The sequence below is a fragment of the Myotis daubentonii genome, chromosome 2 (assembly GCF_963259705.1).
Source record: "Myotis daubentonii chromosome 2, mMyoDau2.1, whole genome shotgun sequence".
Lineage (NCBI taxonomy): Eukaryota > Metazoa > Chordata > Mammalia > Chiroptera > Vespertilionidae > Myotis > Myotis daubentonii.
This window is the reverse complement of record NC_081841.1, coordinates 42,327,801-42,340,231: the sequence shown is the minus strand read 5'-3', so window position 1 is coordinate 42,340,231 and position 12,431 is coordinate 42,327,801. Positions and strand designations below refer to the sequence as shown.

General features: G+C 39.2%; 1 protein-coding gene across 1 annotated transcript in view; it reads left to right on the top strand.

The window, feature by feature from the left end:
• SLC2A13 (solute carrier family 2 member 13) overlaps positions 1-12,431 on the top strand; it is a 293,193-nt gene that overhangs the window by 238,623 nt on the left and 42,139 nt on the right. Inside the window, exon 7 of the mRNA XM_059682573.1 lies at positions 686-811. Coding sequence (XP_059538556.1) covers positions 686-811 — 126 coding nt within the window. The remainder of the gene's footprint in view (positions 1-685; positions 812-12,431) is intronic.

The following is a 12,431-nucleotide window of genomic DNA, read 5'->3' as shown; positions in this document are numbered from 1 at the left end:
CTGGGCATGTGCCCTCACCAGGAATTGAACCGTCACCTCCTGGTTCATAAGTCAGTGCTCAACCACTGAGCAACACCAGCCAGGCTACCCTAACTTCTCTTAAATTAATTATAGTCCATAACTGACACTCTATATTTGTTAAAAGTACATGTGTCCACCAAGATTAACAATGATTATTATTTGGATGGCAGTGTTTTTGTATCTTAATTTTTTTTCTTTAGTTACAATTTATTTTATTCTTTGACTTTTTCTACTTCAGAATGTATATTGGAAAAACATATTTTCCATTTAAAAAGGATGAGTTACATGATGGAAACAAGAGAAATAAATGCTTTAGTATAATTTGGAACCAGTTGGCCTGGATCAGGATGGGCCAGTCCATACTTCGGTAACAAATCTCAGTGGCTTAGAAAAGCGTGGTTTACTAGTATTTGCTGCAGGTTGACAGGTTCTTCTACATCCAGTGTCTCAGATCCAAGCCTCTTCCATCTCAAAGTAGGTTCCGAAGGTGCTGCAGGAGGTGTGGGGAGATGGGAGAGGCCTTCCAGCTCTCACCGTCCTCATCACGTGCCACGTCACCAAAACCAGTCTGAATGGACCCACGCTTACAGCAGAGTAGAGTGGAAAATGCGGGGGAGCACCAGTTGTCTCTGCTAACACGAGTGTAACTCTTTTCATTTTACAGTTACTGTAATGAGTGTATGTTGGACCCAGATTGCGGATTCTGCTACAAGATGAACAAATCCACCATCATTGACTCCTCCTGTGTTCCAGTTAATAAAGCATCTACAAGTGAGGCAGCCTGGGGCAGGTATGTCACTCACGGTATACTGTGAGAATACACAGAGAATTTCACAAGGAGACCAGAGTTACTACACTTACCTTCGAGAACTGCATTTCTGTTAAGCAGGTCTTTTTTTTTTTAACGGTCTTTCAAACTGATCTTTATAACTACAGAGTGTCCCCCAAAAATGTACACACACTAAATGATTATAAAGTCAGTGTTTAGCATACAGTTCATTTTCAAAATTTAAAAGAATTTGCAGAAATCAATACTTTTTTTGTCAATGCCCGTTTCAAACTGATGACCATTCTGGTCCAGGCACTGCTGATAACATGAAGCCATGGAATGGCAAACATCAAGAATCATTGCATTTGGTGTTTGTGTGCCCTCAATTCGCCATCTGTTGTGGTTTTGTACTGTAAACTTTTTCTATTATTTGTCCCCACACAAAAAATAAAGCTTAGTGGCACTTTGGGATAAATTTACTGTGTTCAAAGCTTAGTTTGGCTTCATCCATTATTTCAACTCAGTTAAACCTGAAAAGGAGTGAAAATTGAGTTAGCTGATAAAGGATGTGTACATTTTTGGGGACACCCTGTATACTCATGAGCGTGGGTGTAAAACATTGCAGCAGTATGTTTCGCAGACTTGGAGTGGAAAGCACTCCCACCTGGACATCAGGAACCCGGATCCCAGACCCACCTCTGCCCTGCTCAGTCAGAGTTTGGACCTTGAGGCAGGGGATCCTGTATGTTGTCAGGGCAGTTTTTCCCATTGCATATTTTTTAACTACACCAATAATTTTCAGACTCCCAAACTTAAGTGAAAGACAGAAGATTGTCAAATCAAAATGAATTAATGTCACTTTAAATTCTTTAACAGAACTCTTATTATCTTAGAGAACTTTCCTGGAGTTTAATGAAATTTAGCAAAATTAGGATAAAAGTTGGTGGTCACTGGCATGTAACCAGTCTGGGAAGATATAAATCTTTTTCTTGCTTTTTTTAAAAAATATGTTTTTATTGATTTCAGAGAGAGTAAGATAAATGGAGAGAGAGATACAAACATCAGTGATGAGAGAGAATCATCGATCGGCTGTCTCCTATACGCCCCCTACTGGGGATCAAGCTCGCAACTCAGGCAAGAGCCTTGACCAGGAATCAAACTATGACCTCAGTTCTTGGGTCAATGCTAAACCACTGAGCAACACAGGCCAAGCTAAATATTTCTTTTTGACAGGTCACATTGGTTTGTAGTAGGCAAATAAATGAAATGTTTGTATATAACAAATAATCCCCACATTAATGAACTAATATTCACATCCATGGTCATAGAAAGCATATAAATATTCTTCAACATGGCTTTAACCTATTTTGTGTTTTAAATTGCAGTAAAGAGAATAGTATGTTCTCATCCTATCTGCTTCATAGTACTGGTGAAGGTAATGAAATCTGTAATGAAGTACTTGTATCTCCTAGGAGCTATAAAGTACAAGGTGTCATTATTAATGATTATACTGTTACCATTAATTGTTTTGTAAGAGAAGCACTCCAAGAAGTAGAAGTGAATTACATGGCAGTGAATGAAAATCCAGACCAAATTTTAAATACACTAATTACAAAGAAATATATTTAAAAAATTCAATTATTACTTAAAATCAAAGCTTTAGAAGAGCTCCTTTTAGAAACACTCAGCGTATAATTTGCATCAGCCAAGCTTCATTAGGGAGTTGATTGAGTGAATATTTCTGGGTGTAATAGTTTATAATTTTAACCCTATGATTCTTTTTCAGTAGAAAAAAACTGAAAGTTACTAGTCTAGAATTCCAACCATATTATGAAATCTGTGCATGTAGTTTCCTATATTTCATAGAATTCACTTCTAAACATAGAGAAATGTTGACTAATGAAAGGAAAGGAAACACTAAAATTAGACATTTCTCTTACTCTCAGAAGGTCTGGCTGTCAGAGGCTTTAAAATAGAGGTTTTGTTGTTATTTTTTGCAAATAACAAAGTATATAACGCTTTAATAGAAATACATATTGTTTTGTTTCAATGTCTCCTTAGCATTTTATTTATATTTTGAACTAGTATTCCTTGACTGCACACACTACTAGTGAAAAGTGAGGCACAGATAATACGTAAGAAGGAAAAATACAAAGAACTAAATGCAGTATATAAAGAACTTTTGTTTATAGAATCGTCTTAGAAAAATCTCAAACTCTTTTCTAAAAAAAAAAAAAAATATGTTGTCTGTGCTAGAAAGAAAATAAAAAGGTAGGATATGTTTACTATGAAAAAATTCTAAGATAGACTATCCATTTGTAGTTAAATAGCATATACTATATTTTCGTTTATTAGTTGGTTGATGGGTTTTTTGCAAGTACCTAGAATGGAATTCTCAGGGAAAAATCTACCATTACCTTGGATTTACATCTGAAATATGTGATTTATAGATATTTCAGGGTCAAGTATTAAGGCAGTTCATAGTCACATGGCCTGATGTGTAACTGTTTCCTGGAAAGACACCAGGTGGAATGGTAATACCATTCATTTATGATGGAAATGATCTGATGATTTTTATAAACTGAATTGTTTTAACATAATGAAAACCATTTGCCCATGTAATCAATTATATCTATGTTGTTTCATTTCAGTAAATTTTTAAAAAATAATTTAACTCTCCAAAGAAGATATACAAATGGTCAACAAGCACATATAAAACTGCTCAACATTGCTAATCATTAGGGAAATGCAAATTGAAACTACAATGAGATAACATCTCGTACCCATTAGGATGGCTGCTGTCACAAAAAATAAAATAAAATGGCAATGATGGAGGATGTAGACAAATTAAAAAGTCTGTATACTGTTGATGGGATTATAAAATGGTGCAGCCACTACAGTAAACAGGATGGCAGTTTCATAAAATTTTACAATTGGATTACATATCACCCAACAATTCCATTTCTGGGTGAATATCCACAAGAATGAAAAACAAGGTTTTAAAGAGACATTTGAATACCCATGTTCACAGCAACACTATTGACAATAGCCGAAAGCTAGAAGCACCCCTAGTGTTACTCAGTGGATGAATGGATAAGCAAAATGTGGTGTTACATATAATGACATTTTCGGACTTAAAGGAGATAAATTCTGGCACACATACTACCCCATCGGGGAACCTTGGAGATAAAATGGTAAGTAAAATAAGCCAGTTACAAACTGACAGATACCCTGTGACTCCACTAACATGAGGCGCCTAGAGTAGTCAGATTTACAGAGACGGAAAGAAGGGCGCCGGGGTTAGGGGACAGTAGGGAGTTGTTTAATGGGTATGGAGTTTGTTTTGCAAAATGAAATTAGTTTCAGAGATTGCGTGCTCATCATTGTGAATATACTTAACCCTATTGAGCTGTACACTTAAAACTTTTAAATGGTGAGTTAGGACGGTAAACTTTTTGTTCTATGTATTTTACCACAATTAAAAATAAAGAGGGAAGCCCATTTAAAAGTCATCTGGCATACTTCTAGAGGATACCGCACGGTGAGCTGATGGAAAACCGCTCTGCCCAGCACCCCTGCCTGTCCCGAACGCATCCCACACAGGTTTGTGCAAATATAGGTTTAGTTGGGAAATTAGGAAGAAACTTTAATGGGTTAAGAAATCATAATAAACAGAACATTAAAATCAATAACTGAAAAGAATCACACACAGTTAGAACTAGATCTGAGTTGTCCTGTAGAGTAAGCAGAGAATGGAAATTAAAACGAGGAAAAAATAATGCAGAGCAAAGAAATGCTAAAGAGAATCAAGAAAACAAAATTTGTTTCATAGAGAAGATCGATATAATGGAGATGGTACTCTTTTAAGGAGAGAGAGAAGGCACAGATAAACAGTATTTAGAATGGAAGAAAAGCATGTAAGGCAGTGGTTCTCAACCTTCCCAATGCCGCGACCCTTTAATACAGTTCCTCATGTTGTGGTGACCCCCAACCATAAAATTATTTTCGTTGCTACTTCATAACTGTCATTGTGCTACTGTTATGAATCGTAATATAAATATCTGATATGCAGGATGTATTTTTATTGTTACAAATTGAACATAATTAAAGCATAGTGATTAATCACAAAAACAATATGTAATTATATATGTGTTTTCCGATGGTCTTAGGCAACCCCTGTGAAAGGGTTGTTCGACCCCCAAAGGGGTCGAGACCCACAGGTTGAGAACTGCTGATGTAAGGTCAGATAGTAAAGATTTTAAAAATAATAAGAGAATACTATTAATAATGTTGTCCAATGTATTTGAAAACAGATAAAATGGACCATTTTCTAGAAAAAAATATAACTTTCTAAAACTAACTCAGCACCTCTGTGAAGTATGATTTTCATCCCCATTATACAGATGAAGACAGAGATGCATAGAGGATCCGAATGACTTTCTCAAAGTCAAAAAGCCAGTAAGTCCACCAGTTTTAGGGGAACAACAGTTGGGTAACAGAAAGGTACACATTTTAGAATCAGGTCATTTCAAATCTAAACTTTCATTTATCTTGTAAGTGGCACTAGGGCAAGGGCCTCTCTGAGCCCCATTCCTCATCTGTAACATGGCAATGGTGTTATTGCTGTATTGCACAGTATTTTTTATGAAGATTAGATAAGAATGTATCTTAAGACTCTTGTAAAAATTTAATGCCCTGGGCAAATGGACACACAACATATCCTGTAGGAATATCTGTGTTTTTCTTAGATTTGTCAACAACACATTTCCTAGATTAGAATAAGCACTTCCTGCCAGACAAGTGCGTTAGAATACGTTCTCCTTATCTGTGTCTTTTCACCCACTTCCACATCATCCGTATGGCTCTCTATACACACAGACTCATAAATAATCTACTCTGGAACTTCAAACATCCTGACTCTTTAAAAGTACTGCTAATGAGGGCTCCTTTCTTAATGTGCTGATTCAGTATTTGTTTCCTATAATGCAACATTTGTGCTCTGTAATTAGGCTCACTAAAATAGCTAGATAGACTCCCTACTTGGCAGTTCATTGTTCAGACTCGCACTGAATGCCTGGTTTGTTGTGTTCATTCAGCAGCAGTATTTTTCTCAAAGCTGCACTCTCATACAACGCCAGCCTATTTTCCCAGCATTGCACCCCTCTCCATTCTAGTCATCAACCCCTTGTGACCACCCTATAATACCCAATTTCTAGTCAGTCCCTGTTCCTTTTGCATTAAAAAAAATATTCATCAGTTCAGGGTTCTCTAAAAAGTAGTCTATACATTTTTTCTCACTTACAAGACTCTTAAGACTTTTAGGTTAAGGATAGGGACCACGACTTGAATTGCATGTGTTTGGTGAATATAAAGTAACAATGGCACGTTTTGGTTCATTTAATAATGGTGCAACTAAGCAACAGGTGTGGCACTGCAGAGGTGAAGTGTGGGAGGTGGGGCTTGTCAGAAAAGGAGCAGAGAGGAAGGAGAATGGATGGTTGGAGCTGATCCTGGACATGTGAGTTTGGATCAGAGTGTCTCTTTTAGGAATTTCTTTTACTTTTATAGGTACACTAGTGGCCTGGTGCACAAAATTTGTGCACATTAAAAGGGAATTAGAGGAAATATTTTATATTGCTATTTGCCCTTTCTCTATAATAGAAGTGTCAGAGATGAAAGAAAATTAGTAAAATGTATATGAAAATCTCCCTCCTGTCAGAGTCTGGGGTACGCCGCAGGACCCAGACTCAAGTCCCTGCCCACCCGCACCTCGAAATTGCGCGAGACCCAGATCTGGCCAGCCCCACCCCTGTCAAGCCCCACAGGACAGAGGATGCAGCCTCAGGTCCCCCAGCTCGGCGCCAGGCAGGGGGGCGCAGCCTCAGGTCCCCCGTCAAACTCCGCCAGGCAGGGGGCGTTGCTTTAGGTCCCCCGGCCCTGGCATGAGGGCGTGATGACCATTTGCATATTAGCTCTTTATTATATAGGATTTTTAAAGGTGTGGAAATCACACTGGAAATGATTTGAGGTGAATGATTTCATGGGATACCAAGATGGTGGATATGACATTGTATCACATAGTGAGATAACAGTTCTCTTCCAAATATTCTGAATCTATGAAGAAGAAAGTCAGCTGTCAATAGCATGGTTTTAGTAACACATTATCTAAATAGAGATGAATAACATTGCTGTGTTTTTGTCCCACTTTTATCATAACTCTGTTCTATTCTTGCCTAAGTGTTTAGAATATCTGCTTCACTCACTAGGGAAGGATTTGATTTCCCATGCCCATTCAGTCTTACTCACATGGCTTGCTCTGGCTAAGGAAATGAGAGTGGAGAAAACAAACAGACATTTATTAACATGTATATCTCATAGATACATGAGAGAAATTTAGGGATGTGTAACCCAAAGAGGTGGCTTCAAATGCAGGCTTATATAGCATCTTCAGCAAAGAAAGATACATGACAAGAGAAAGAAAAAGAACCTTGAATCTGTAGAGGTGGCACCTTGTAGGAAGGCAAATATATGGGAAGGAATGGGCACCATAAAGTCTAGTTAGTAAGGTTGTTATGTAGATTCCCCTGGTGCCATCTCCACGCTGATAGGGTCTAAAGTTACTCTGTGATTAACGTCTAAAGTTAGAAAGGGAAAGAGGGACACATTTGTCAATATTTGTCCTGCTTCTTGGCAAGTGGGGAGGGCAGAGAGCTTTTCCTTTGTTCACTGCTGCTTAATTGCCTTCAACTCAGAATGCAAAGTAGGCACATTCTGGTTTCCTTCACTTGGAATAACTGGGAACGGGTTACGCACCTGAGGATGTCACTTATGTCTGAGGGGTGACCTGTGGCAGAGTAGGAATGCTCGAAGTAAATTAGAACGCATGGCTAGAGGATAAAGCGCTGGAAAATGTGATCATAAAGGTATCCAAATAGGAAGGACAAAGTAGAGAAACAACTGGAGAAATACAGTGAAGATAAAACAGGGCAGGCCAAGACATGTTCAGAGAATGTGTATCTTGGAGACAGCTCAGAAAACACTGAGAACACAGTCAGCCTTCCCTGTGGTGAATTTTCTCATTTGCAGATCTCTCTCTCGGCCAGGTTAGGAAGTGCCTTTGAAGTAAGCAGAATCGCCTCAGATATTTTGGCAAAGTTCTGCTAAGACTGACAGCTTTGAGTTTTCTTACAGATTTAGTATTTGGTATCTATATACATTGGATATAGTTACTTTTAAAATATATATTTAAAATACTAAAGGTCAAATAGTATGCATAGCATTAAATTTTATCTGCGCACAAAAATTATTTTATGAATGTAGATGAAGGGTACTGTATCTTTGTCTTATTAAATCCCTTAGCAGCCATCAGTTGCTTTTCTCAACTGGCTTCTATAAATCTTTCACGTCCTATAGTGCAACTATTTCTGCATTAAGTGAGGAGCTGGTAGAATATAAATTACTGAGAGCCTAAGTGTGTGGAGCAGATAAGCCACAACTGGAAGATGGCAGAGCCCATCCTAAATTGAAATAGGAGTAGCATTAATAATCCTGTGGACTGGCCCATGACTTGTGGCAGCAATGTAACCATGACCGGTGACCTCCTCCATCCCACTCAACCATACACATATACCACACTCAAAATGAGCAACGTACAAAAAACTTGGGAATTCATTGTGAGTCAGTCTAATTCTTTAAAAAGAGATTTTCTAGCCTTTGTGAATGTGTGCCGAGTACTCGGGTGTAAGATGTTCAAAGAGGTTCACTCTTTTATGTCCCAACTCCAAGATTGAATGAGATATTCTGTGTGTACTGCTGTTTTGTAAAGAGAAGGATAAAGTCACTCACTGCCTATAAATCCTTTTTTGTTTTATTTTTTCTTAAAAGCATCTGTGGCTCTTGGCATTCGGAAATTGAGAATTATCGAAACCACATGGGAATAATAATACACCTGCCCAAGATAAATGATGGAGTATAACTAGCATATTAGATGTAAAACAAACTCAAAACATCTGATCCTGTTGGCATTTTTTAATTAAAGTCTTTTAAACTCTTAAGAATGCTGATGTCCAGAATTCAGTAGAGCATTGCTTTTCAGCAGCTAATCCTCTAGAGCTAAGTAGAATAATGGCAAGTGGATAGAGGTTCTAGCAGCATAACCCAGGAGATCCAAAAAAGGCAGGTTTATATGTGGGTTTTTAAAAATCTAGTACTTTATTTTTTTAATTTACATGAATTTTCCTTTATATTCTAAAATATGGCCATACTCATCTATATATATAAAGAGCCAGGGTCCGTAATGACCAAAGGCTCGACCTAACACCAGAAGTCAGTGCTGGATTGCCCTGGCGACCCAGCACTGACTGCAGCTGGTGCCAGGGCAGTGACCCAGCACTGACTGCTGAAGGGGGATGCAGATTAGGCCCTGAGAGAGGCCTGCAGAGAGAGAGGCAGGGTCTGATCTGCAGCCTCAGTGGCAGCTGATGATCGGCCATTGCCTCTCTCTCTCTCTCTCTCTCTCTCTCTCTCTCTCTCTCTCTCTCTCTCTCTCACAGCTTCACCAGCAGCCACACCTCTGTTTCTCTCTGGGCCTCCACAGCCCCGCCTCTTTGATCAGGCCCAGAGATAGGCCTGGAGACCCTGACTGGCATAGAAACTGACCAATCAGAACCAAATCTGGGTGAAGTGCCAGGAGCCAATGGCTGCCTAGGAGGCAGAGCTTTTGATGCTGACTGGCATCGAAACCAACCAATCAGAACCTAATCTGGGTGAACTGGGAAGGCAGAACCTAAGGTGGGGGCTGAGGAGGGGTTTTAAGGGCAACAGCTGTTCGGTGTAAGGTGTAAGAAAGTGGTTCAATTGTTTAATGACTGGTTTGGCAATACAGTGCATATGGCTGGCTATCAGTCCAGATATAGGGATTATGTGTTTTTGTCTGCCAAGAGCATCTCCTCCTGCTGAAAAAGGCCGCCCCCCCCCTCCTCCATTTAAGCAATCCTATCCTATATAATCTATCTATACTAATAAAAGGGTAATATGCCAATTAGACCTGGTCGACCAGCCACCTTCCAGATGTCCGACTTCCTTCCAGACAAAGCCATCTTGGTAGGGGCCAAGGCAGAGGCCATTAGGGGCGATCAGGCCGGCAGGGGAGGGCAGTTGGGGGCGAGATCAGGCCAGCAGGGGAAGGCAGTTAGGGGCAATGAGACAGGCAGAGGCAGTTGGGGGTGATCAGGCTGGCAGGGGAGGGCTGTTGGGGGCGAGATCAGGCCAGCAGGAGAGGGCAGTTGGGGGCAACCAGGCCAGCAGGGGAAGGCACTTGGAGGCGAGATCAGGTCAGAGGTGGAGGGTAGTTAGGGGTGAGATCAGGCTGGCAGGGGAGGGCAGTTGGGGGCAATCGGGCCGGCAGGGGAGCAGTTAGGCGTCAGTCAGGCTGGCAGGGGATTGGTTAGGGGGTGATCAGGCTGGCAGGCAGAAGAGGTTAGGGGCAATCAGTCAGGCAGGCAGGCAAGCAGTTGGGATCCAGCAGTCTCGGATTGTGAGAGGGATGTCCCCTAAGGGGTCCCAGATTGGAGAGGGTGCAGGCTGGGCTGAGGGACACCCCCCACCCCTCCAGTGCACAAATTTCGTGCACTGGGCCTCTAGTTTTAATGTAATAATTGTTCTTCTTACTTATCCATTGATTTTTCTGGAGAGCCCCAATCTACCACCTCTCATTTAATCTATTCCCCTAGCAGTGAGAAAAAACGTTTGTTCCTAAAAAATGTGTGCTGTTTTATTCTGCAGCATGTTAGTACATGTGCTAACTTGACAATACAGTATAGACCCAACCCAGACACAGTTAAGCATAGACTCAACCCACAAATGAACCCCCAGTTCACAAAAGTTAAAACATAGGCAAATTCTAATGATACTTTCAGATCTCAGTTCTGTATCAGTCAAAGACACTTACATGCCTCATGGATTTAAATGTTATATAGGATTGTTGCAAACACGGTATGTTCTCTAGTAGAGCTAATTGAATAAGACTTGAACATCTAATTGAAATTCTTGAACAAAAATTTTGCTCAAAACAGAAGTAAAAGTATTTCAGAAATCTATTCTTCATAAAATTATTGATTTTGAAACACAAACATTCACAGATTACTTTACTTCTGCAGTTTTTTGGCTATATTCATTTGCCATTTGGCTCTTTTTTACAGAATGGTGGACTGTGAAATAACTAAAGTAAGTTAATCATTTTCCAGACTGGAAATGTAAGACATTATTTCTTTGTAGCTAGCCCATATTAAGATATTTGTCAGCTATTACTCCAAAACAGCAGATCCTCATGCACTTAAGTATAACTGCTCTCTCATATGTTGTATATAATCTGTAATTATGTTCACATGTTGTACTAGGATTGTACCTATTTGTCTCTAACTATCACCGAATGGGATTATGCCTGACACACAGAAATCTCTCCATACATATGAATATTATTGAAAGAATAGTGTTAAGGAAAAAGAACTATGAGTCCTGTAGATATTTTGACAAAGAATCTGTCTATTTCATTCTTCTGGGTGATTTTGTGTCATTGGAAAAGACCAGAATTTTTTTAAGGAACTTGTAGTGGAAGTAACAATAGCTAACATTAATAGCCACACCATCACCCTTATCTACTAAAGCTCACAGTATTCTTTGCCTGATTCTATTTCCTCTTTTTCTATTTCTGACTCGGTTGGGTATATGGGATTCAGGAAGATTCTTTTAGAAATCTAAAAATCAATGGGCAGCTTAGCCCTTGCATAACAGTAAGGGAGGGACTAACTGGAGTCAGAAGATTTTGATTTGTGTTTTCACTCAGTAACTGACCAGAGTATGGTCTTGGGTCATTTATTTTGCCTCTCTGACCCCCAGTCTCCTAATCTTTAAAATGGAAGGAAATAATAACACTACATCTTGCTTGTCATGCAAGGTCATTGAGAAAGTCAATTGAAAATGTATGTGAAAAGAATTTGGACTCTTGATTTTAAAAACAAAACAAAAACCACAACACACCATTATAAATCTCATTTCCACAATCTACCTTACTTACTGTATAAACTGAGTAAAACTGCATATCTAATTGGCAAATGTAGAATTAAAACTGTCTTTCTTAAACATGCCAGTATTTTAGGATAAAAGAAGAGTTCCTTTTCCTACAAATACTTTCTTAAGTTTGCAAGAACTTTCATCAATTTATTTTCATTAAATCTTACACCATTATAACGGGAGAGTTTTTCACTTTCTTTATTGATAATTAATAGAACAGATTCTCATAGCCACTTGGCGTGGAGGTCAAATCCTCCTTGGAATTAGCTACAACAATCAAGATTTAACTATAAGACTTCGAACAAAGACCACTAGGGGGTACACCAAGGAAGCATAACAAAATGCGGAGACAAAGAAACAGGACAAAATTGTCAATGGAAGAAATAGAGTTCAGAACCACACTTTTAAGGTCCCTCAAGAACTGTTTAGAAGCTGTCGATAAACTTAATGAGATCTACACGAAAACTAATAAGACCCTCGATCTTATATTGGGGAACCAACGAGAAATTAAGCATACACGGACTGAAATAACGAATATTACACAGACGCCCGACAGCAGACCAGAGGAGCG